General features: G+C 38.1%; 1 protein-coding gene across 1 annotated transcript in view; it reads right to left on the bottom strand.

The window, feature by feature from the left end:
• The window catches only part of MALRD1 (MAM and LDL receptor class A domain containing 1), a 291,220-nt gene extending 286,051 nt beyond the window's left edge, over positions 1 to 5,169 (bottom strand). The window contains exons 1-2 of the mRNA XM_049798440.1: positions 5,010 to 5,169; positions 681 to 821 (exon numbers count right to left, since the gene is read on the bottom strand). Of these exons, the coding sequence (XP_049654397.1) occupies positions 681 to 821; positions 5,010 to 5,169 (301 nt within the window). The remainder of the gene's footprint in view (positions 1 to 680; positions 822 to 5,009) is intronic.
• Between the last annotated feature and the right edge of the window lie 19,105 nt (positions 5,170 to 24,274).

Here is a 24,274-nt window from a genome sequence, read left to right as displayed (position 1 = left end):
AATCATGTATTACAGAATGAAGAAGCCAGGTTTTGGAAGGCAGAGTTAATTTGGCAGTTGGGCAAGCATAAGGGACATACTTTGTCTGAGGACAGGGACCACGAACTACTTAGTTGAGGAACAGCCTTTGATGAGCAGTGGAATTGTAATAAGATTTAGAGAGGAGCTGTCTCAGGCTATCAAAACTCTCCCTGTCCCCAGATCCAAAGTCATCTTCTCTCAAAATATTTAGAGCAGTATTATTAGCCACAGATAATAGATACACACACTCCAGGCACTCACCCATCCAAGAAGAAACAAAAATAACATCTCAAAATGGAACACCCAATACCAATTTCTAAACTTTGCAACCATCAAGACTGAAATTATCACCTGATATCTCCAAAACAGGTAAAGGTCACTCAGGTAGATAAGCATGACGCTTAATGAGTGATTACTTGCTCCGGCATGATAACAAGAATTGCTTTCTAGAATACTGTCTTTTTTTTCTGGAATTCTGCATTATTGTAATTACAATCACCCAGAAACCTGGACACAACTATTCAGAAAACATGTGGCAGAATACAATTGAACTATCAAGACATTAGTAAAATTAAGCAACTTATAAAATGGAGCACTATATCATTTGTAAGAGCCCATGGTTCCTTCAAAGAACTTGAGGATTCTATGAGAATTCTTACCACTGTCATTCCCATTGCGGTCAGAGTACGGTGGTCCCACGCTAGATTGACCATTTGTTCTTATCCACCCAGGCTGTAAATCCAATTCATGAAGAGCTTTGCATAGATCAGTTTCAAAATCACACTTTTCACAGGAAGAACCTGAATTAAAGCAAACAAACCAAATATTAAAACATCGAAAACAGAAGCAAAGGGATATTTTCTCACCGTTGCTTGCTATTTAATTAGCACAGAAAACCACTCTGTACGGCCTCCTAAAAAAAGTAAGAAACATCAGAATTTTTAAATCATGAACAAACTGAAACGGGGCAGTGGAAGAGAGACAAGAGCAAATGAATATTGAAAAAAAAAAAAAAAACCAAACCCAAACAACAAAACAAACCACCAAGCCTACCCCCTGCCAAACCAAACCCAAACCAGTCCATTTATATTATATCACTGTAACATATGCTTTTCCTTTCACAAATATCTTTGTAGCTACCTACTTGTAGGAAACTGTCCAAGCTAGCATAGCTTACATGCAAAGGCTGTTCTTAAAACATACTGCAGCATTCAGCTAGACAATTTCAGTATATCCTCCATTTATCCAGGGTTCTCACATAGCAAAACAAAGACTTAACACCAGGAAATAACCAGATAGTAAAAATATTTTTTTTATCCCACTACTATTTCTTTCACCGTTTTGCAACCTACATTTTTGGGGAACATAGTATAAGTTAGTATCTGGGAACTTAGTGTTAATATAAGGCCATTCCCAGAAACCCCCCAGGGCCTAATAACAGAAAGGTGAGGCTCTTATCTGACAAACTCCAAAGTTTGCCAGTGCTCATCACCTTTACTAAACTGCTGCATAAAAGCAGAAACCACACTGTTCAGAGAAGAGCTGAAACAAGTCCTCAGAATGACATAGTCTCCCTATTTGTCTTTCCTCTGACTTTATTTCTTCCAGTGCTCATAGCAATGTGGTGGGGAAGGACTGCTTCTCCCCCTTCCCCATTGCCCTGTAGGGCAGCATAGGTTAGAAAAGGGAGGCAGAACACGTCTTTCTGGCACAGGACTCAGTTTGGTGTACCAGTTCATTCAGGGAATTTGAGGTGGGTATGCAACCAGATAAACAATTGCTTACTGGGAGGGAGGGACAGATGATTCTTTCTACTCTGGTGTCAGACTGCCCATTTTTGCATCACATCCAAGCTGAATGAAAGAGCTTACGTGCGCCTGATAGGCTGGATGGACCCATTCCTTGAACCGCTTCTTGTAGTGGTGGGAGGATTTTAAAAAAAAAAAAAAAAAAAATCCTAATCAGATGCGTCTGTAAAGAGGAGGCTTGTTGCAACTTCACCCCAAGCAGAATGGCTGGTATGTGAGATTGCCTCCAGATTTCACGCGCTGTGTAGAAACTTTCAGTTCACCCGCATTTTCCCTTACACAGCAGAGGAGGATAGGTTCAAACTCTGCCTTCTAATCACGATTCTGGTTAGACATGAGAGCTACGATGCCTTTGCGCTTCCTCTCAAATTGGTGCTCACTCCAGGCCCCTGCTAATGCTTTCAGTCTATTCTATATTATCACAGTTCACTAATCATTTTAAATAAAGTTGCAACTGCAGCGTTTATAGTCACACTAAGATGTCCAATTTCACGGCTTTCATATTCACATCAACTTACTGCAACAATTAATCATAAGGCGAGAGAGGGGAAAATAGATATAATTCACATAAGCATTCCAGACTCAAGTTAATGTGTAGATGGGCTGATCCATCAACCAACTTTTAATTGCTGCTTTTATTCCTTAGCTCTTTAAATGGCTGAAAAGCATGTCACTGGTTCATCAAAATCACAAACACTGCTGAGGCATATCTGCTTCACATTACATAAAATGCACCAAATCACATTCAGTATTTCCTCAGGAATTTCCTCATAGCTGAAAAAACAATTTAAAATGAATATGTACAAAATAGAAAGAACGGTACCTTTTTAAATTAAAGAAAATAAACCCTTGATCATTCATTATTATTTTCCAAGGCAATATTCATTTTCACAGAAAATACAACTTGAAAGCAAACCAATATAAATTTGCTGGAAGATAGATTTACAAAGATAAAGTCACTGCTTAGAGAGGAAAAGACCACGGGAAACGTGTGGGACGTTCTAGATATTTTTTGCAGAATTTCCTGTGAACAAAACAAATATTTAAAATAACCTCTAAGGAAAAATTCCAAGTCTCACAGAAATGGACCACAGTTTCAAGTTTTGTTTCAAGTGTGTATGTGTATAAAATCTCAGGTTGGGATATTCTGGGAGCAAAATATTTTTAAGAATACTTAGTTGCCATTCATTCTCTAGTGAATATTTTGCTATAGTGGTTCACAGATAAAAAAATGACTGTAGGGTTGATTTTGTTGTTTTTCCAATGCTGTAGCAAAACAGAAACAAACCACATATGAATTCCAAAATGACGATAAAAACACATCATCTGAAATTCCAACTTTGATATATTTTCAGTGCAGAAACATCCTTAAACCTGAGAAAAGCCCAGAGAAAACAGAAAGGACCTGTCACAGACAAGAGATTGGAGAGCTGAAAACTAAGTAGAAAAACAATTTGTCAATAATCCCAAATCAGAACAGGGGGTGGCAGCAGGATGAATCTTCAGTTTGACACCCTGATCTGTATCTTTATGTCTGACAGCTAACTTCTCTCCTAGAGTGATCCAGAGCATTATTCAAGCAGCCCCAGCATCCACAGCCTGTCCCTGAGAGCATAGTTCCATGCCTCTGGCTCATCCATACTTAAAAATACAACATTTCTTTTGTATTTAGGACTTTCACAGAGCCCATAGATTAATTTTTCTTAATTAGTCTTTGGAGCAACCTTTAATTTCTCTACTTTCATATAAGCATTTGTCTATAGCAGTATTCCCTCAAAAAAAAAAAAAAAAGTATAAAAAGCCTCCATAAAAATTAATGGAAGAATGCATCTTTTGCTGCATATTCTGCAATCATAACAGAAAGTGTTGCCTGGAGGAGATGCTCTTTCTAGGGAAACCAAGACCAAGCACGATGAGGATTTCAAGGCTGTACAGTGCAACATCACATAACTGTCCCTTGTGTAAGTGATTAAAAAATAAAAAAAAAAATGCTAACCTGAGACGTGTTAGTCACATCAGGGGATTCAACAGGTGTAATTTCCAGCCATTGGCATTTAATACATTTTAGTACAACACAATAAAGAAGTTACAAATTGTATTGGTATCCAATACAGTCTTAACAATTGTCTTATTTGCAGAGTTTAAAAAATCAAGTATCCTAGAGTTAATTCCAAACTCCTGTTCCAAACAGATATCTGCATCATATTTGGATAAAACAGGGAGTCATACTGGAATAAGAAAACTAACATGTATCTGGGCACACAAGTGTAATTTGAGGAATCTGGATTTAAGTTACTACTCTTTCTCACAGATTTCAGCTGAAGTAAATGATTTCTAACATGCTCTAATTAGCATTTTTCAGTGTGCACAGAAACACACAGGCTCACCTGAAGACAATCTACTTTAAATTTAAAGCTAAACCTTAAAAACCCAACAAATATAGTAGCTTGATTTGTTGCATGAGTGGAGGAACTTAGATAAGCTTTTAATTAAAATTAGAATTTTTGATAAATCCAAGCTCTTCTTTGCACTCCAGAACAAAGATCCTCAAAGAGAAGTACTATTTTATGCATCATATGAAATAATTTGCAGCATCACTTTGTGCTACAGTATTCTGGAAATAGTAGATTTCTGATGCAAATTTACTCAGACACTAGCAGTTAAAAATCACTCTCACTGCTTCAATTTTTCCTTTGAGGGAAACAATAGCAACTGTATTCAAAGCCTCTGATTGTGACAAAAAAATACGCTAGGATTATCAGTTCATGAATTCAAGAAAATTTTCCCCCTTGTCTAGACTGAAAAAAAAAAATATGCTGTTGTCACTTATACCTTGATCTTGAATTTCAGCAAACAATTTTACCATTAATTAAGAAAAAAAAAGTAATATTTGTTAAATCTTCATTGAATTTATGTGGAAGAGGAAACTCTTGCTTTGTTACATAATATGCATATGAAGATTTATGACAGAGTTGCACTGTATAGAGTTTGAAAACTAAGCAGGAAAAATCAAACTGAAACAGGAAGAAACTGCCATAGAAAAATCAAATTAAGAAGGGGGGGGAAAGAGAATTCCCAAACATTTTTGTAACCAAAAAAAAATGCCTCCCTAGTTCTCTCTGCTGCCATGTTCACTTATCAAACCATATCCCACTTATGATGAAGCCCACGGAGATATACCTTGTTTCTCATCACTGCTGCCTCCACGCTGGTTGGTGAAAATGCACAGTTCCCCAGATGGAGCAGAGGAGCCATCACCACGTTGGCATCCGCTTCCCGTAGGTGACTGAGTATCTACCAGAGCACAGCAATATAACAACCAGAATATCAATCTGTTCATGGGCTATGTTACTATCCAAGCTTTCACTTGGAAAATAATTACTTAAACTGTCTAATACTGGTCATGAAGCATCTTTGCAAAAGCTGTATTTACACACATCTCTCTGAAAGATGTTTTTAGAACCTCACTTTCTGAATCTGCAGCTTAAGGGAAATATGGTTTCTGCAAAGCAGTGACTTTCAACCTGGTGTGTCTTTGGATAATATTTAACTGAATTATAACATTGTTTTATGACTTAAAAGTTTTGGTGCATGCTATGCAAGTCAACTGTATATCATTAACTTACTGATCGAATTTATTGCCTGATAGTTTGAAAATATGTTAGATAAGAAAATAACAGGAAAACAGAGTAGAATTACTAAGTGACCAACATTCATAAAGATCTCTCTTTTCTCAGACGGACTTGGCAAATGCTTACAAAACTCATGAAGAGTTTGTGCATCAAACATAGAAAACAGCAGAGAAATTCAAAGTTGATTTTGCATCAAAAAGATTGTGACTGATCTAGGGAAAGAATTAGAATTTACAGAGCCTGCAGATATATGATGCTGATAGTTGAAAGGGGTATCTTGTCCTGGTTTCTGCTGGGATAGAGTTAATTTTCTTTCTAGTAGCTGGCATAACATTATGTTTTGGGTTCAGTATGAGAAGAACGTTGATAACACTGATGTTTTCAGTTGTTGCCAAGTAGTGTTTAGAGTAAAAGTCAAGGATTTTTCAGCTTCTCATGCCCAGCCAGCAAGAAGGCTGGAAGGGCACAAAAAGCTGGGAGGGGACACAGCCAGGGCAGCTGACCCAAACTGGCCAAAGGGATATTCCATACCATGTGACATCATGCCCAGTATATAAAATGGTAGGAGTGGGGGAGATCGCTGCTCGGGAACTAACTGGGCATCAGTCAGCAAGTGGTGAGCGATCACACTGTGCATCACTTGTTTTATATACTCCAATCCTTTTATTATTATTGTCATTTTATTATTATCATTATTGGTTTCTTCCTTTCTGTCCTATTATCCTTATCTCAACCCACGAGTTTTACCTGTTTCCCTCAGGTTCTCTCCCCCATCCCACTGAGGGCAGGGGGAGTGAGTGAGTGGCTGCGCGGTGCTTAGTTGCTGGCTGGGGTTAAACCCTGACATATCTATCTATTATTTACTTGGGCTACAACTGTAGATAATGACTGAACTACTTTAGAGTACCTGGTTGTTAATGGAATCATATCTACAAGTACAATTTGCATAAATGCATGAATGGACTGGCTATTAATGAATACTTTCCAAATTCCTGTATTTTCTGGAAAAAAATAATATTGTGTGTGATACTACTAGTGTTCCCCAAGGTTGGGAAAAAATTAGAGATACCTAGGATCCCGTATCTGAATTCTTATGAACAGTGAACAATGTGATCATACAAACCAGCACAGTCAGAATTTGTTGAAATAATAATAATAATTTGCCACCCATTGCAGGAATCCATCATTAGGGGAAACTAGCACAAATACCAACCCCAAGTATATTACCCTGCCAACATATTCAGTCTTTGTCCAGGGTTATTTAGTTATAGATATAATCCCCACTCCACCCTCATAATTTGCGTAATGACTAGTTGTGAAATAGTGCATTTAGAAGAAAAAGCATATTGTCAGAGGTAACGCAACAGTTCCTTATTAAGCTGTCAAGAAGAGTATTTGCATTGTGTAAATAGATTTACAGTGCATTATATGGTAAGCCAATCAGGGCTCACCCAGCAGAGATGGCCATTACTAGAACATCCTCTTACAAAAGTACTCAGTCAGTACAAGAGATGGAAGTCAGTGCACTGATTTACAATCCCTTTGATGCAAAAATCAGCTTTGAATTTCTCCACTGTTTCACTGAAACACACCAGTTCTGACAAAGCTTTTACATGGATGAAACAAGGATGTTCAAATTGAGGAGGGGAAGTGGGGAGAGATATCCAGCCAGTCCAAAAAGCCAACCTTATGACAGAAGATTTAATCAACTTGTTCCATTTAGTCTAGCAATGCAAAAAAAAAAACCAGGAAACTATATTAACGAAGTACCTTAAGCACTTTAGATGCCCCAAACCCAGGGGAAGGAGAGACAGTGAGAGAAGGAGAAGATGACTGCAAAAGTTAAAGGACAGTATTAGCCCAAGGCAAATGACTGTGAAAACTAGACAAAATTAGGCTTGCAATCATGTAAGCCTGGCTCCCCTTTAATAGGAATAGCAGAATGTAAAAAAAAAAAAAAAAATCCAACTACTTTCATTATAGAGTTGGATTACTTTACAAAAAGTATCATAAAATTGCCCAAGTGGCAGCTTGTAATAAGTAACTAATGCCAGCAGCTCTGACGATTTCTTCACCTATAAATTCCCAAGACCAAATAACTGGAATGCACATAGCACTGTGCATACCTCTAATTTGCCTATTAGCCCTGGTGAGCAGAATTAAGACAAGATATATCTCTGTATCTAAAGTATGCTGATTAAGAAGCAGAAGTGCTATAGTACCTACAAAGAGAAACAGACAACCTATGTCTGGAGGCATATCAATCATTGCAGATCCGTATTTTCATAATGTAAGAAATCTCCTGTCAGGGTACAAAGACTACTACTCCAACATTGCCTGAAGGTTAGCAGTCCAAGGTCTGATGCAACTTCCTATTATCTCCAACACCAGAGGCAGACACGTTTATTGTAACGAAGGTTTCAGTTCTGCCTAGAAAGCATTTTCCAGCTCATTTGGTTCAACTCCACCCTTTTCATCACTATCCTTCTGTGGACATCATTTTATGCGTTTCATTTTAATGCTTTGTCCTCAGGACGTAAAGCTGATTGCAAAACATCCTGAAGAAAAGCAGAGTTACTAATAAATGAATTCAGAATTCATTAATATCTATATATCAGAGTTCATCAAGAATGTGTATCATTGAATTGCTTGCTTCCCTTCTGTAAGTACAGCTTAGATTAGAAGCTTATATTAAAAAAACCAAACAAAAAAAAAAAGCGAAAAAAAACAAACCAAAGCTATTCCACATATGTCCTATTACTCCATTTGTAAAGGTTTAAATGTTTTATGCTATTCAGCTGCTTTATTTTCCAATCTACTTTCTCCAACATACAATATTTCATCTTATTCCTTCTTCTCCCCTACATCATCTAGAAGTCCTTCTCATGTTATTGCACCTCACAATGACAGGATTTCCCAGTCTCTTAGCTTTCTCCCATTTTATTAAAACTTTTGCTGCAATATTCTAAGCTGTAGCATAAAATCTGCAGACAAGCTCTGTGAGCAAGAAGGTAATTTTTAGCAGAAAGTGGTATCCATTTCCATTTTTATTATGCTCTAAAACATTAACAAGAAGCTAAATTGCATAACCCGAACAAGTCAGAATCACCGTAAGATCTATTGTAAGTGGAAATAGATGAAAAATGCATCAAACACTCAGAAAGCATTCAGGGTGTTATCTAAGGATTTTTAGTGAAGAAGGAAAAAAAAAAAGTATTTCAGTGAAGATCTAACAAAAATCACAAAACCAAAGAAAAGGTGTCTTTTTTGCAAGTGTGTGGCTATGTACAAGGAGGGAGAGTTTCTTGACAAGTGCAGCAAGTCAGCCCTCTTCTCAACTAATAACAAGAACACCACAGTTTTTCACAGCTCTGAGAAACATAAAAAGGGACAAAAAGATGACTCGAAAGAAAGAGACTTGCAGGGAAAGTCAAAAGGACAAACACTTCAAGTACTGAACTGCAAGCACCCTGAAAGCAGAAAGAAGAATCAAGATCTAGAAAAAGGAGGAGCAGAGAGAGAATGGAGATGTATAAACTAGTAAAAATATGCAGGATGTCAGAAAAGCAGAAGAATGGTCAATAATCAAAGGGTTCTTTTGAAAGCAGTAGAGAAATTTTGCAGAGAAACTAAAGACTAAAAGAACAAGCAGAGCCAGGCACTATCTTTTCAAAGTTACTTTAGCAAACAAGCAGTTCTCAAAAAGGAAAAGAAAAAGTTAAAATAAAACCTGCCTGAGTTTACATCAAAGCTGGATTTATCTGGCTTCGCCTAATTCCTTTAATTTAAGCCAAGACAAAATACATTTGCTGTAAGTGAAAAAAAGATTGCCCTCAGCCTTTTCACTTAAGTAAGTGTGTTGAAAAAGTTATAGAAATTTAATCTAGGATTTTTAAAAGATAGGTCTTATGAAAAAGTCCAAACAGGCTCTGAAGTAGAGCCAGAAAAGTTTTCCATTTTTAAGTCTATTTTCATGTCAACAGAAAGTTATCTGCTTAAGCAGAAAATGGATTGCAGTTAGTAATTCCCCATTAAGTTTTTGTAGAGCCAGTTATTATCAACATATGAAACAGAGGAAAGAACTCAGAAAATGGGACATTAGTTTCACCACCTGAAAACAGTGTTCAAATTTTGCTACCACTACCAACTTTCTTTCAGGAAAGTCTTACAGAATAGAAAACATAGTCACATCTTCAGAGAAATCAAAGTTTCATTAAATTTAATATAAACTTGTAATGGAAAGATTATAGCATTTTTATATGTGATCAGAGTAGGGAGCATTATAACACCAGCATATATACTTTTAACATATATCTCATTTTCTCTTAATGTACAGTTTTAGTAAACATCATTAATTTTAAAAAAAACAATCCTCCAAATTTCTTTATGCAAGAACAATTTTATCCAATCATTAAGAAAACCACCAAAAATTTATTTTTTAAATAATTCACAACTATTCAGCCAAGACTTTGTTTGGAGAGCCCACTCACCAAAATACACTATCATATGACATCATATGATCACTCTAGTTTTTAATTGTCAAATTGGAACTGAATGACATCTGCAAAGTAGAAGAAAGTCAAGCAATTACAGTAACCCCAAAGTCATCAGTTCTTAACAAGAATTGACAGAATTCTTTGCTTTGATGTGAAAGGCAATAATTGCATACCATCTGTTTCCAGGTAAGTGGCACTAATTCAATAGTTAACTTGAAAAAGAACTAAGATGTATTAATACATTTGATTAAAAAGGATTCTGAGTAAGTGTTCTTACCACCCGTTTCCATTTGCTAAAGGAAATTAGTAAAATCAATCGGCAGGTTAAAACCAAACTTATCGTATTGATCAGTGTACAGCATGAATTAAGTTACAACTAGGGAAGGAAAAAGCCCATAATATTAATGCAAGGTGTGATGAACTAGATAGAATCAGGTCAATCAAAGTCCTAGGTCATTACAGATTGAAACAAGGTAACACTTCAGGAAAATTTTTGGTATCTTGATTTCTATCTTTGTAATGACAGACCATATCACATTCCAGAAAAGATGATAGGTGCTGATAGAAGGAAAAGTAAAGAAAATAATCAACGGGAGACACAAAAAGACTAATCTGATTCCTATGTGTACCATGTGCTAAAATTTGACTTGGCACCTAGAGTTTGGAGGAAATAATATTTCAATTCTGAACTGTCAAGAGCTCAGCAGAACTGCACTTCTCTCTCTCAACCCCAGTGTAAGAGAGGAAAAAAAGTTACCAAAAGTATTTCTAATCCATAAAGCTATATCCTATTAGGAGACAAAACTATAAGTTGGCATAAAGTAAACCTGATCAGCCAAAAACATTTCTACCTCCTACCTACTATCTGCTTCTTCAAAGAAATTGGAGCAAGAGCAGAATAATGATTTTCTCAGCATTTGCTTTCCAGTCCAAAAACTTCCAGTAGATTTCAGTACATACTGCTCCCACACAGTATCCTCCAAGCCAGTAGGAAAGCCCTTCTTCCATCACATCATTCTACCAAGCATTTTGACTCTTTTCTCTGCTATAAACAGAGCCCTCTAAGCCCTCTTCAGCTGTAACTGCTTTATCAAGCAGCACTGCCGCACAATAGCAGCCCCATGGGGCTGAGGGCCTGATGTGTTATGTAACATGAACCATTACATCCCATGACTAAATGCATTTCACAAAGCGTTTAACTCGAGCGAGCTCCAACCTGGTCCCATGGACCAAACACCCATCAGTGGCCAACGCGTATCAGGTGTGCTCCTGCAGCTCCTCCTCTGCTCTAGTCGCATGCAAAGGTGTCCATTTCACACTCTCCACGGCTGCTCTGCTTTACGTTACACAGTGTGCAGAAGAGTTGGGACAATTCTTCCAATAACGCACCCCTCATTGGAACCAAAATGCTAACACGCTAAGCATGCTCAATGGCTCTCAGAACAAGAGCAGGCCTTCCCCACACCCCCAAGAAATACAAATAGATCTAATTTTATTCCAAAGTTTAGAGAGAAAATACATTATAAAAATTAAACTGAACCAAATTAAACAGTTTTGCTACCCATCTCAACTGTATATACATTGGAGGATTCCTCTATCCTAACCTTGGTTGCTGGAAACTGAGCCATCAACCAAAGGCTTTGCAGGTAGCAGAGGCAAACACCTTCCCAGGGCAAATCGCCCAAAGAAGTCTATCTCCGAGTGAAACAACTCCTTTAGAGGTGCCTGGTGTTTTCTGTCAACAATAAAACAAGCTTAGTATTTGGTATCATTTCTAGGTATGCAAGTGAGGGCAAACAAATCCTTCCCATTGTCTGTCTGCCTGTTACTGTCTGTTAACACATAACATTAGTTAGAAAAAACAGCAAGGTCAGGGAGGAATCTGGAAGAAAGCAATGTCCCTGAGCTTATCTCCCATAACTGCATCAGAATCAGCACAGCCCAGAGTTGTAACTGTAGCAATATTCATCTTTAGCCCTGAAACATGTCTGTGTACCCAAGAGCTGGAAATTAGGCTGTTAAGAACTAGAGGGACCCTCAACAGAGCATATAGCTTAGTAACCAGATTAAAAATGTGTAAAATAAATATGTCCACCAGGTTTTCCCATATTATTGATTTTGGCTTTAAGACATCTCTGTCATGACACTGCTCCTGAGGGTTTCTCAGCAGTCATGCTTGCTCCACACATTTCTAGAAGTTATCCCCCCAAAAAGATACAAGAAGTACATTATTACAAGTCTTTCTTGATCAAAACTCCCATTTATCTCAATTTCCTCATCTGTAAACAGATAAGTGGTCTGAAAATTTCTGAATTGCTCTGATGCCTCCTGATAAATAAGACTAAATAGAAACTAATAGTCCTAGGTAACTTTTCTCTACCAGTTGTAAATCAACCTTCAACATTAAGGGGAATACCTTGATATCCAAAGAAATAATATTACACTAAAAATGAGAAGCATACTTTCCGTCTCTGATTTTCAGAAACATTAAATGAAAAGGTGACATTGTCAACAGAGGATAGCTCTTTAAAAACATACTTTCAGTGTAATTAATACAAAGTTGAACTTTATGCAATAAAGGCAATGCATAGTGTGGGAAGAGTCCTAGGAATTAAAGCACTTGGGAGATTAATGATAGAAGCTTAACACTTACACAATGAAATTGTGTAAAATTCAGAGTGTGTGTGCTTTATTTGGAAAAAATTTAATCAAAATAAGCCACAGAGTCACTGTGTGCTGTCTCAATAAGGCAGCTTTATCCTAAATCTAAAATGCTTAGTTATGCTTCTTAAATTAACCCAGACAACACTAGAAGTTGTATTTAGAGTAACCACTTTTCAATTGGAGCTATGTAATACTTATAGCAATTTTACACTCTAAGGAACTGTAGGAAATATTATGTCACTGTTATTAGGTTTTTGATTATTTTATATTCTACCACCACAACAAAAAAAAACACAAAAACACATTAAAAAAATAATGTTTAGATCTAGTGATTCATTTTATCCTAAAAACTAAGCTAAATGAATACAAAGCTCAGTCTCGATGCATCAGTGAGTCATTATGAAATGTAATACTTTCTCATAGATATCAGAAGGTTAGAACCACTAAGAAAGGTTCTAACTTCTTGTTAATGTTGCTTTGTACTTTGACTGCTTACAGTGAAAGATCATCAATGGGATAAGCAAAGAAATGAAAAAGCAAAACAAACAAAAAATCCCTCCTATGCTCTTCTTAAGTGGGTTGCCACTAAAACACAGTAATTTTTCCACTCCTGTAAAAACTCTCAGAGCAGCAGCTATAGGTATAGCTCAGATGGACCTTGAAACTGCTCCAAATAATATTTCTAGAGCCACCTCAGATAGGAAATGAATCAGAAACACCCTCATGCCACTATTCCCATCTCCCAATCACAGAGAGCACCCCCAGAGCTCCTGACTACTTCTAGAAAATGCTATGGAGTTGGCAGGCTAGCCAAGCCCCAAACAGCTAAAGGAAACACGTTATTCTCCCCAGTCACAGGAAAAAGAACTAAATCCCATTCACAGCCTAAAACTCCCAAATACCTTAGTGTAGCATGCAGCCTCCAGATCTTCCTGATTTCCTACCCTTCCTCTACAGTCCTTACCCAGCCTGCTGTTTCTCCCCAGGTGATTCATCAGGTAGTGATGCACTACACCTTCATTAAAGCAAACAGCTTTCAGCTGCTGTGGCAGGTTGACCCTGGCTGGACACCAGGTGCCCACCAAAGCCGTTCTATCAATCCCCCTCCTCAGCTGGACAGGGGAGAGAAAATATAACAAAGGGCTTGTGGGTCAAGATAAGGACAGGAGAGATCACTCACCAGTTACCATCATGGGCAAAACAGACTCAGCTTAGGGAAAATTAACTCAATTTATTACAAATCAACCAGAGTAGGGTAATGAGAAATAAAACCAAATCTCAGAACACCTTCCCTCCACCCCTCCCTTCTTCATGAGCACAACTTCACTCCCAAATTCTCTACCTATGCCCCCCCCCCCAAGAGGTGCAGGGGGATGGGGATTGGGGTTTACAGTCAGTTCATCACACATTATTTCTGCCACTTCATCCTCCTCAGGGGCAGGACTCCTCACACTCTTCCCCTGCTCCAGCGTGGGGTTCCACCCATGGGAGACAGTCCTCCACGAACTTCTCCAACATGAGTCCTTCCCACGGGCTGCAGTTCTTCATGAACTGCTCCACCATGGGTCCCTTCCACGGTGTGCAGTCCTTCAGGAGCACACTGCTCCAGTGTGGGTCCCCCACGGGGTCACAAGTCCTGCCAGCAAACCTGCTCTGTGGGCTCCTCTCTCCACAGATCTGCAGGTCCTGCCAGGAGTCTTCTCCAGCACAGGCTTCCCACAGGGTCACAGCCTCCTTTGGGCATCCACCTGCTCCAGCGGGGGGTCCTCCACGGGCTGCAGGTGGATATCTGCTCCACCATGGACCTCCCTGGGCTGCAGGGGGACAGCCTGCCTCACCAGGGTCTTCCCCACCACGGGCTGCAGGGGAATCTCTGCTCCGGTGCCTGGAGCACCTCCTCCCCCTCCTTCTTCACTGACCTTGGTGTCTGCAGGCTTGGTTCTTGCACATGTTCTCTCTCCAGCTGCCATTTCTGTCTGTCCCACAACTTTCTTTCCCTTCTTAAAAATATTATCACAGAGGCATTACCACTATCACCGATTGGCTTGGCCTTGGCTGGCAGCGGGTCTGTCTTAGAGCCAGCTTGTATGGGCTCTCTCTCAAACACAGGGCAAGCTTCCAGCAGCTTCTTACAGAAGCCACCCCTGTAACCCCCTGACTACCAAAACCTTGCCACACAAAGCCAATACAGCTGCTCTCTTAGAAAAAATATCACAGGTTTATCTACAAGCTGCCTAGAAAATGGATAGATTTTCTTTTCTTGCAAAAGCTTGAAATCTCAAGAGTACTCATGCCATAGAAACTGCCATAGCAAGGGTCTACCACCATAGGGGTGGTCCTCCTGCAGCAAGCAAAACTAGTTCCAGAGTTGCTTTGAATACAGTTGCCATGTATCAAAAACTGACATAAGAAGAAAAGTTTTCTTATCCACTTCTCTGCGAGATGCACCACACATTGTCAGACTGCAGCTGGCAAAGGTGTGATTGAGGTTTTACATCACCCAGTGTTTGTTTCCAAAGTTTAGCATGGTCACTGTTTTTCACAGTTATGTATTGCCTACCATCAGCAGCCACAGTTTTCAGTCCTTACCTGACTTATTAGATGTTTCTGTTGAATTACAAAGTTTAAAATTAGTGTAATGGTTATATATAATGACAGGTTATTTCAAGCATGGCAACAAACTTTTACTGCTTTTCCTTACTGATTTAAAATTCTAGACAGCTGCTATAAATTAGGTATTTACCACAACAAGAAGACAACTCACCTGAGTGAACAAGTTGCTACATGTATTTTTTTTCAGCTATATAAGCAGCAGCTCCATTAAACAACTCTAATGAAGATTTTAGCTGAATGGTATCAAAACATTCAGGAAAAATTTGAGTCTTGAGAGATTCTAAGTTAGGCCAAAAATTTCCCCAAACTGATAAATGTTTAGAAGTCCACCACACTAAGTGGCAGAATTGTTCCACCGCTGCAGTGGTTGTATTTCAGTATCAAATAACTTAAATCTGAAATATATGAAACTATTACACTCAGAATCTTGCAAGAGTAATAAGGAATCACACAAATATGGAGCTAGGAATTTTAAACAGTCCAATTTCTGTTTTAATAGTCCAAATTTTATAAGAAAATCCTCATTAATCCAGTTGATGTACATGACCTTCCCAGGATCTAACCCTTTTCTTCCTGTCATGTTCATCTCTACAACGGTCCTCTGGGTCCTAACATCAGCAGTTTCAATCTCCCTCAAGAAGAATGGGGGAGTCCTGAGACAAGTCATGAGCAACCTGAAGTCGTCACAAGGATGCCAATTATGCTCTTTTAGGGTCATAATTCAGTCTTCACCTTTGGTATATTTGGGTCTACATTAGCATGTTTTCTTGCAAGAGATTTCTTCCTTCTCCCTGATTCCCAGGTGAAGTCTGAAAGTCACCCAATTCCTCCCTCATCCTCAGCTGAAATAAAGGGCTATCATTCATTCAGGGACTACATACATTTCTCAGACCTTTGCTGTAGATAGTTACCAGAGAGTTTATGCTGAAATGGGCTAGGCTACAGTGAATTAGCCACTAGAAAATTGTTAAAACAAGCTCAAATAGGACAAGACAAGCCCTGATGAGTCCTGAGACCCTGCACTGTCAAACTGACATGAAGACTATGGCCTGTGACTAGTAATAGGAAATATCTTATATACTGGGCTATACAAAAGGGTGAAAAATAATACAGTATTTTGACATTTTTATCCTTTACCACTTCCATATAAGTCATCCAGACCTATTCTGTGAGTCCTTTCAACAAAAAGTGAGTGGCACTTTCCACCAGAGGCACGTAATTTCAAATCTACAATTCCAAAATCTTCAAGATGCAGTACCTAACAGTGAAACTTGGTATATTCCTATTCCCAGTAAAAACCCACTGATTAATGAGCCTTCTGCTTGTCTTTATAAGGCCAAAATCCTCACTGACTACAATCAAGGAAATCTGAGGACTCCAGATAATACCGAAGCAATTTCAGCATAACTTTCATAAGAGACAAAGTCAGAAATCAGATAGCAATCAACATCAAAAGATGGTTTCTTGACAGTAGTCAGAGCTCTACCCTAAATAGTTCACCTTCAAAGACTGGTAAATGGATATTAATTGATTTAATGCCTATTAATTTTTTATTTTGGAAAGCAAATTCCCAAGACACAATAAATAAGTGATTGAACATTCATCACTACAAGAAAATTACATTTTTAACATGAATTATGTAGAAATGAGGTAACTCATGAAAGAACACTTGCATGACTTAATATCAGGTAAAGTTACAGTTGTGGAAGAGGTAGAAGCCCAGTGTAATGTTTCACAAGCAGATAGAAATACTTTATAACAAGCAGTTAGTTATTTTCTATATACATGGTAAATACAGGCCACATATTAGATTCAATCTTTAATATTCTACTAAGATTAGAAGAAACAACTATTAATGCCAATTCAATTTAAAAAAAAATAATCTAATGACAAGATAATAGAAAAAAACTAAAATTTGAGTAGAAACAACTAGTAAATTCAGACTGGTCCGTAAATATGTACCTACACAAGCTTTCTTTAAAATTAAGTTTTAATAATGGAAGATGGAAATTTTCAATTAAAAAAGGAGTTAGAAAAAGCATCATCACCTTTCCAAAGAAACAGAATATACCCAAGTACCATGGTGAACACTTACCTTCCTGATTACCACTTCACACACGGGAACAAGAAGTTAGCAATGTCCCTGAAGCAGATTCTCAAGAGATTTAAAATGTCGGAGCTCCTTTAGATTTTTGTCATTTACTTCAGACTTTATTGCTCCTCAGTTCCTTTGTTCTTCTGCTGAGGCTGTTGCCAGCAAGGTGCCAGTTTTGGCTGTAGTCATTTCTGAGGCATAAACCATGGACAGCTTTGACACAGCTGACTCATTTCATGGGAGAGAAGCAAACAGCAGGTGACAGATACTAATGAATTTCTGCCCCAGGTGGCACAAATGAAACGTTCACAGCAATGGGTGAAGATAAGTATTGAGAAAGCAGGTAGCATAAAAGTTTGTGGTAGAAACCTACCAGTAGCAGATCTGCAGCATGGCTGGCTGAAAAGTCTGTAATAACATCAACCAATAACTCAGGTAAAATTAGGGTCTTCACTTCTACCAGAAGCCCAAAGAAGTTTTGAATAAATAACTCCAAATCAAAGAGGTCAACTCAAAACCCAATGCAGAATGATCAGTGGGAAATGAGAACGAATGCTGGGACAAAGCCAGGTCCTGCAGCTGCCTGGATGCAGGTGCAGGAAATATTGACATAGATTAGAAGTCTCTTTTAGGTTGTCCCTTGTACCTCACCCTCTAGCAAATGGATCACTGACAGGATAACTACACTGTCAGCATTATAACCCTTCCAAGGAAGAAAAGCAGGCTATGCTGAGGGAATAATACCTACCAAAGTCTAGAAAGACAGTCTGGAGCCAGACAACAAAACACAGTTACCCAGCTGTCTTCTAACACTTCTATCAGAAGGTCCTGTGCTCGGACATCTCCTTCCCTACAACACACTGTGTGAAATGCGTGCTCTCAACTTCTTTATAGTGGAAAAGTGCAGTTCTGACAAGCAATAAAGAAACTCCTTATTTTTCTCAGATTTCTTTTTGCCACTATGACATCATAGCAGCAAAGGCTTTCCAACGAAAGCTCAAGAGAGATCATGACAATGATTAGCGTTTGCCCAGAAGTGTCCACGCTGATGGATGTAGGTGCAAGCCCACCTGGACAAAGAAGCACAGAGAGATTTCACAGCGGCTTGGCATCATGCTTGTGCCTGCAGGGTGGGCAATGCCTTCCTAACTGAGAAAACTGCTGGCAGGATAAGTGGAGCCACAGGGCTCTGGATGCAGCTGATTACACAGGCACCCTCCAAGCAAGCAAGACCAATACTGGGACGAGAGGCCACCAGAGTCACCTGTGCTCTGGGACCTGTTCGCTCCATATCAGCCTGGGAAATCTCAGCCTTTTTCTGACCACCTCAGGCCTTGAGCACTGAGAAAAGCTCGGGCAGAAGGGGAAGCCAATCTGCCAAAACACTCGCTAATTCTTCTTGCCCTGCCAGCATGGTGAAAGAGATGAAGGGCAGTGCTGAGGTTCCAGGAGGACACCAGCTCCTCACCAGCCAGCCCAGAGCTGAAGCTTGGCCACTGCCACACCTGAGCTTTGTACCAGTTTTCTTTAATAACCTCTGTAACCTCCACAGAGAAAAGCACAAGAGACAAGTTAACAGAGGTTTCGCTTGGTCATGCATTCACACTTCCAGAAGACATAAACTTTTTTATATTAGAACACATCTCCCTCCAAAATAATTTTAATGGAAGTTATGGGCTTACAAAAAATGCTTGTGAATATTCATGAAGCCTTTGAAATTCTGAAGGTAGTAATTGTATAATAAATGTTATTTCACTGCTCAGATGCCTGTGCTGCTGACATGGTGAGACTAGATTTGAATTACACATACAAAAAAAAAAAATAAAATATCCAAATACTCTGTTACTAAAAACGCACAGAGATTTGTTACTTATGAGAAAATGTGGGTTTGTATGTGTTTGCTCATTTCTGGCTATTTCACATCAAAGTAAGTGGCAGCTAGTTTTCTTGCTCTTCTCCTTACTAATTAAGTTAGCCATTTTGGACTTTGGTTAACAGACACTATACCAAAGTGTCTGATTTTGTACATTTTTACCTTTACCTACACTCTTTCCGTAACAGCTGCTGGGGAGCATCTGAACCAGAAACCAAGGGTAAAAGCAGTGAGCAGTGTAGAACATGGAGAAGAGCCATGGATGTTCAAAAAGAGAAACCCTCTGAAAAATCACTTCGGAGCGCAAGCCTAAGTGAGACAGACATTAGATTTTCGATGAATAGCTGAAACAGACTGTATTTTCAAATTTTAAGTCCTAGCAAGAGAGAACAGTGAGCAAAAAACTATTCATCCTGAAGGAAGATAAAAACTGTGGTGGTTTGCATCAAATACAATACGATACCTCCTATTCCAGCATATGAACTCTGAGGAGGTTTTGAAGATGAGAATTTAAGTGGAAACTTTCCTCTTGCTCTCTGGTGATAAATTATGTTCTGACAGTGTAATCAACCATTGTAGAAATAAATTTGCTCTGGAATTTTTGAAAATAAAACAAAGTCAAAACCTTCCAGGAACATCAAACTAGGCACCAGTTTAGAGCTTAATATTAGATTTAGTTTTATTTGATGGAACTGGTGTCCCAGGGCTTAATAGACATGGATATTTTTCTGAGAGAAAACATGCTTCTTTGGTTAGGAGAAGGAGGGTGGAATCTGAGCTGCTTGTTTCTAATGCCTAATTTGTGACTTTTAAGAGAATTAAATCCTTAGTAGCCCCATATGCAAAAGGAACATGATGATATTTACTACTGATGCACAGCTGCTGGATTAAATTATCGTGGACGATCAGAGCAGATGGTCAGAACAACCTGCTTTTGTCTTAAACTCTGTCCTCCCTTAAGTTACTGTTATCATATAAAACTAGATTTATTAATGTTTTGATTTATCTGTAAGACTCTTGGAAAGGCACTATTAATTCATTTGAGTCATGGCTCTTTTTTTTTTTTTTTTTTTTTTAATCAAGCACAGATGACAGAGTATTTCTGGTGACAGGTGACCATATTATTGGCAAGGACCAAATGATACAAGAGTGGAAAGGATTTAAGAAATGAAGGGAGAGAGGATTTTAAAAATCAGAGAGTGACAGAAAATACAGCTAAGACTGGAAAGACAGCCTTAGAACAAAACCTCATGAAACAATAAAATGGATCAGAAATGTGCCAGAATGGACCAGACAGATGTGGTGAGTGGCTACATTTGAGTTCCATACAAACGTCCAAACAAGTAAATTAAAACTAGTTGTTTAGGCAACACAAGAAAACATCTCTGCTAGCAGATCCACCACTAAAGGGCACAATGTCAGAATTCTCAGTGCTGCAATCTGCAGTTAATTTAATTTGTTAACAGAATTACTTTCTGAAATTTTAAATAATACTGTTACATGCCTCCCACAGTCACTCACACCTAAAAGCACTTACAAAATGAAAGCACTGTGCAGCAAAATGAAAACAAATCTGTCACCCACACGGAAGTGTACACATCTCCAAACTGATAGAAATGGGCCTTTAGCCAAATGGTTTGCTAGCACCACAACATTAAGCTAATCTTTGGTTTGGTTCACTGTTGAAAAAAATAATTGGGATTGTGCTTAACTGGACTTTCCTAGATTTAAATCCCATTGGGTTTTGGAGGGAGAGAAGCACGGACAGCAAGTTGTTGCACAGCTGCCTTTGCTAGGAAAAGCAATCCTTTCTTTTTGTTTTCTTAAATCGGTATGAAAGAAGGTGGACGAGGAAGTGTAATACTCCTTTTTCATACATTGCAAATGAAGTGAATCTCCAGTATTTTCACCTTCTTTTCACAGGCTGTCAGCTATTTTAAAGGCTATACTTTCCCCAAGTTTTTGTCCAGGTCTCGTACCAGAACACCCAAAAAGAGAATGCAAAGGAAAACACAAAAAGAGAACGGCATAACTGATAGCTACAGCCTATGCCACCTTGAGCACAAACAGGGCTATCAACAGGAATACACAGTATATGCAAGTATATAAAAGTTACCCACAGGAGGCAAGATTTGGAAAATATCAGGCTTATGGAGGATGGAGTGGGTGTTATCTAGCAATAATGTGTTTGCGAGTATGTGTATATGTATATGTTCACATGGTGTAATGCTGGGAACATTTAGGTTCCCAGATTTGCTCCTAAATGCAAACTAAGTTCGAAGTTAAGGCTGCAAGTGGAACAAGTCCTACCACATGGACAGGCTTTGAGATCAAAACAGAAGATTTGGGTGAAATACACGCAGTTAAAGAATCTTTCTCACGATTCTGTAGAAAATTGAGGTTCCAGTTCCATCCCAGTGTAATGCTGAGAAGGCTGAACCAACTCCTCTCCCATCCACAGAACTAAAATTCCTGTAAAATTAAGTGGAATTAAGATATAAACTCAATTATGACAATAAAAATTAAGCTTTGAAGCCAAAAGAAGTGGTTTTTTAATTACTGACAGTAAGTAAAATATGAACGAATGCAGCATAAATTGGAAAACCATTCACTGTGTAATAGAAACTCCAAATAAGCTTATAGATGGAAAGTAAATGAGTCGGAAAAGAAAGAACAAATGTGCTGGGAATGCTGTTTTTCATATTATGCATTGTGTGAATTTGAAGAGATCCCATTGTACTGGCTTTTTCACTTCAGTTTAGCTGGAAAAGTACTGGCTTAAGAGAAACACATTTGCATTTCGTTTCTTAACCTTTCTAAGCATTTAAGTATATTAAATCCATTTCCTTGCCAGAAGTACTAAAAAAATATATATTTCATTGTCAAAATCACATACCCAGCATTATAATAATAATTTTTCCTAGGCTCATTAATCTCTGGGTAGAGAAGATATATTTGTTTTAAATATTAAATAACTTGCTTTATTTTACTGAGAACTGAAGTGAAAGTATAAACATGAAAAAGAAATTAAATCCTGGTTGGATCTGACTTTAAGAACATATTAAATTTTAACTTGCTATAAAATTAAAGCATTTTTAAGAGTAACAAGAAACCTAAAATGAATACACATAGCAGAATGCAGGTAGCATCCTCTACCTTCTCAGCCAATACCTAGGACAGGCTTTAAAGCCCATGCAGCCAAAGGAAATCCTGTCAATGCTTTCAAAAAGCTTTGGATCAAGCCTTCAGAAGTCACCAGGACTATGCACGAATATAATATTAAAGTGTAGTCTTACACTTAACTGCATTGCTAAGCCAGTGTACCATTCTGCTACTGACTGTAAACCCTAAACCTGCTTTTACCATAGGGTGAAAAATATTGATCATCAGCGCATACCTCTTTAGTACAGTATTTAACTGGGGTAACAAATTCTTTATCTTTCCTATTTTCCTTCCCCTGTTCATCTTTCTCTTTCAGGCACCCAATTCCAATATTTTCTTCTAAATTTATATAAATTATATTGTTTCTTTTTCTTTGAGTATCTGTCACCACTGTATTCTTCCTGTTATGCAAATATAACTGTGTAACTAGTGCAGGAATGTGTGTCTGAACGTGCTCCCTCCAGTGTCTCTAAAGCTTTTCATTACATAAAGCTGATAATGTTTTCAGATTGACACGCTTAAGATAAATGATTTTTTTATTATGATCAGTTAAGATGGTTAAGACTTTTCTTCCTTCCAGCCCCTCAATGAGTAAATTAAGACTGTGCAAAGCCCATTTTTATCATAGTCATAATTACTATTCCTTTACCACCACTCTCAGATTTTCTACCCCAGTGAACATTGGATGAACCTAGAACGCAGATAAAAATTGAAAGGCAAAAAGGCCTATTGGGCGCTATGGGGCCCAAATGATGCCAGTCAAATGACATTGATAACCATTATTTTTGATCCAATTCTTCATATTTCTAAAAATAAAAAGAAATCTTGTTTCTCTGAATACACTATGAGTCAAGTACAGAGGGGTGGTTCGTTAACACCTAATGTAAGACTCCTTCATGCAGGACTTTATCTAAAACTTCTCTACAGGTATTCCTCAGGCCTATGTTCCCAATATTTGTTCTTGCTGTGCCTTTGATTTGCATTGCTGTATCTTCAGTTTTTCTCCCAGATACAGACACATTCATCCCCCAAGAGAGGGACAGACAACCGCTTTCTTGGTGCATACGAGGTTTAGTTTGTCTGAGTTTTGGATAGTGCCAAGTACCATCACTTTTGGTGAAGGGTTTTGGTTTATCTACCCGATTGCAAGAAATAGCTAATGTTTTGCTTCATTTACTGTAACGAAGAGCTATTTCATTTGCAGTGTGAACAAGTTTTAACTCAAGACCTATAATTCATAAAATTCAAGGAGAAGAGCTAACTGGCTTTAAATTGCTCTGCCCACTGGCTTTGGCTGCCAGTTGTGGTGGTAGAGCTTAATAACCTTAACTATGGCTTATGTCATTGTGCCCATTCCAGGCATACTATAGATAGTTGGTTGATTGTAGATTTAATACAGATGATATCAGATTTTTGAAGTTTTCCTGAGTACATTTATTATTAGGAGTTTGGCAGGTATATGATTTGTAAAATAAAATAAAGTCTTGATCGATCTCCTTAGACTTTTACTAACACAGTGCTAAACTTCGAATTGCAGAAATCATTTTTTTTCTTTTACTTATTCAAACTCACATTTTATCTAGTCATCTGCTCCTCTCAAAGAAAGATTCCTTATTATACCTCAATTTTTTTATAATTCCCTTTTGGCAAATATGTTGTATGTATGATATTATTTTCTTGAGTTTTTAAGAGAGCTTTTCACTTCATATATTGTTTTCTTTAATGAAATATAAAGATGGGGGAAACAATTTTTGTGCATGTGTGTGACACGAAATAGATAGGCTGTCATTTGTATGGATATTTTTACAGCATTGCCATATCATTTTTTGACCTAGAATTAACACATGCTTAATTCAGGATGAAGACAGCAAGAAAATATGGCTGTTAGTTTCTTGGTGCTTTGTTTCATT

Source organism: Accipiter gentilis, chromosome 4, assembly GCF_929443795.1.
Source record: "Accipiter gentilis chromosome 4, bAccGen1.1, whole genome shotgun sequence".
NCBI classification, from domain to species: Eukaryota; Metazoa; Chordata; class Aves; order Accipitriformes; family Accipitridae; genus Astur; species Astur gentilis.
The sequence above is the reverse complement of the archived record's forward strand: the minus strand, read 5'-3'. Positions and strand labels throughout refer to the sequence as shown.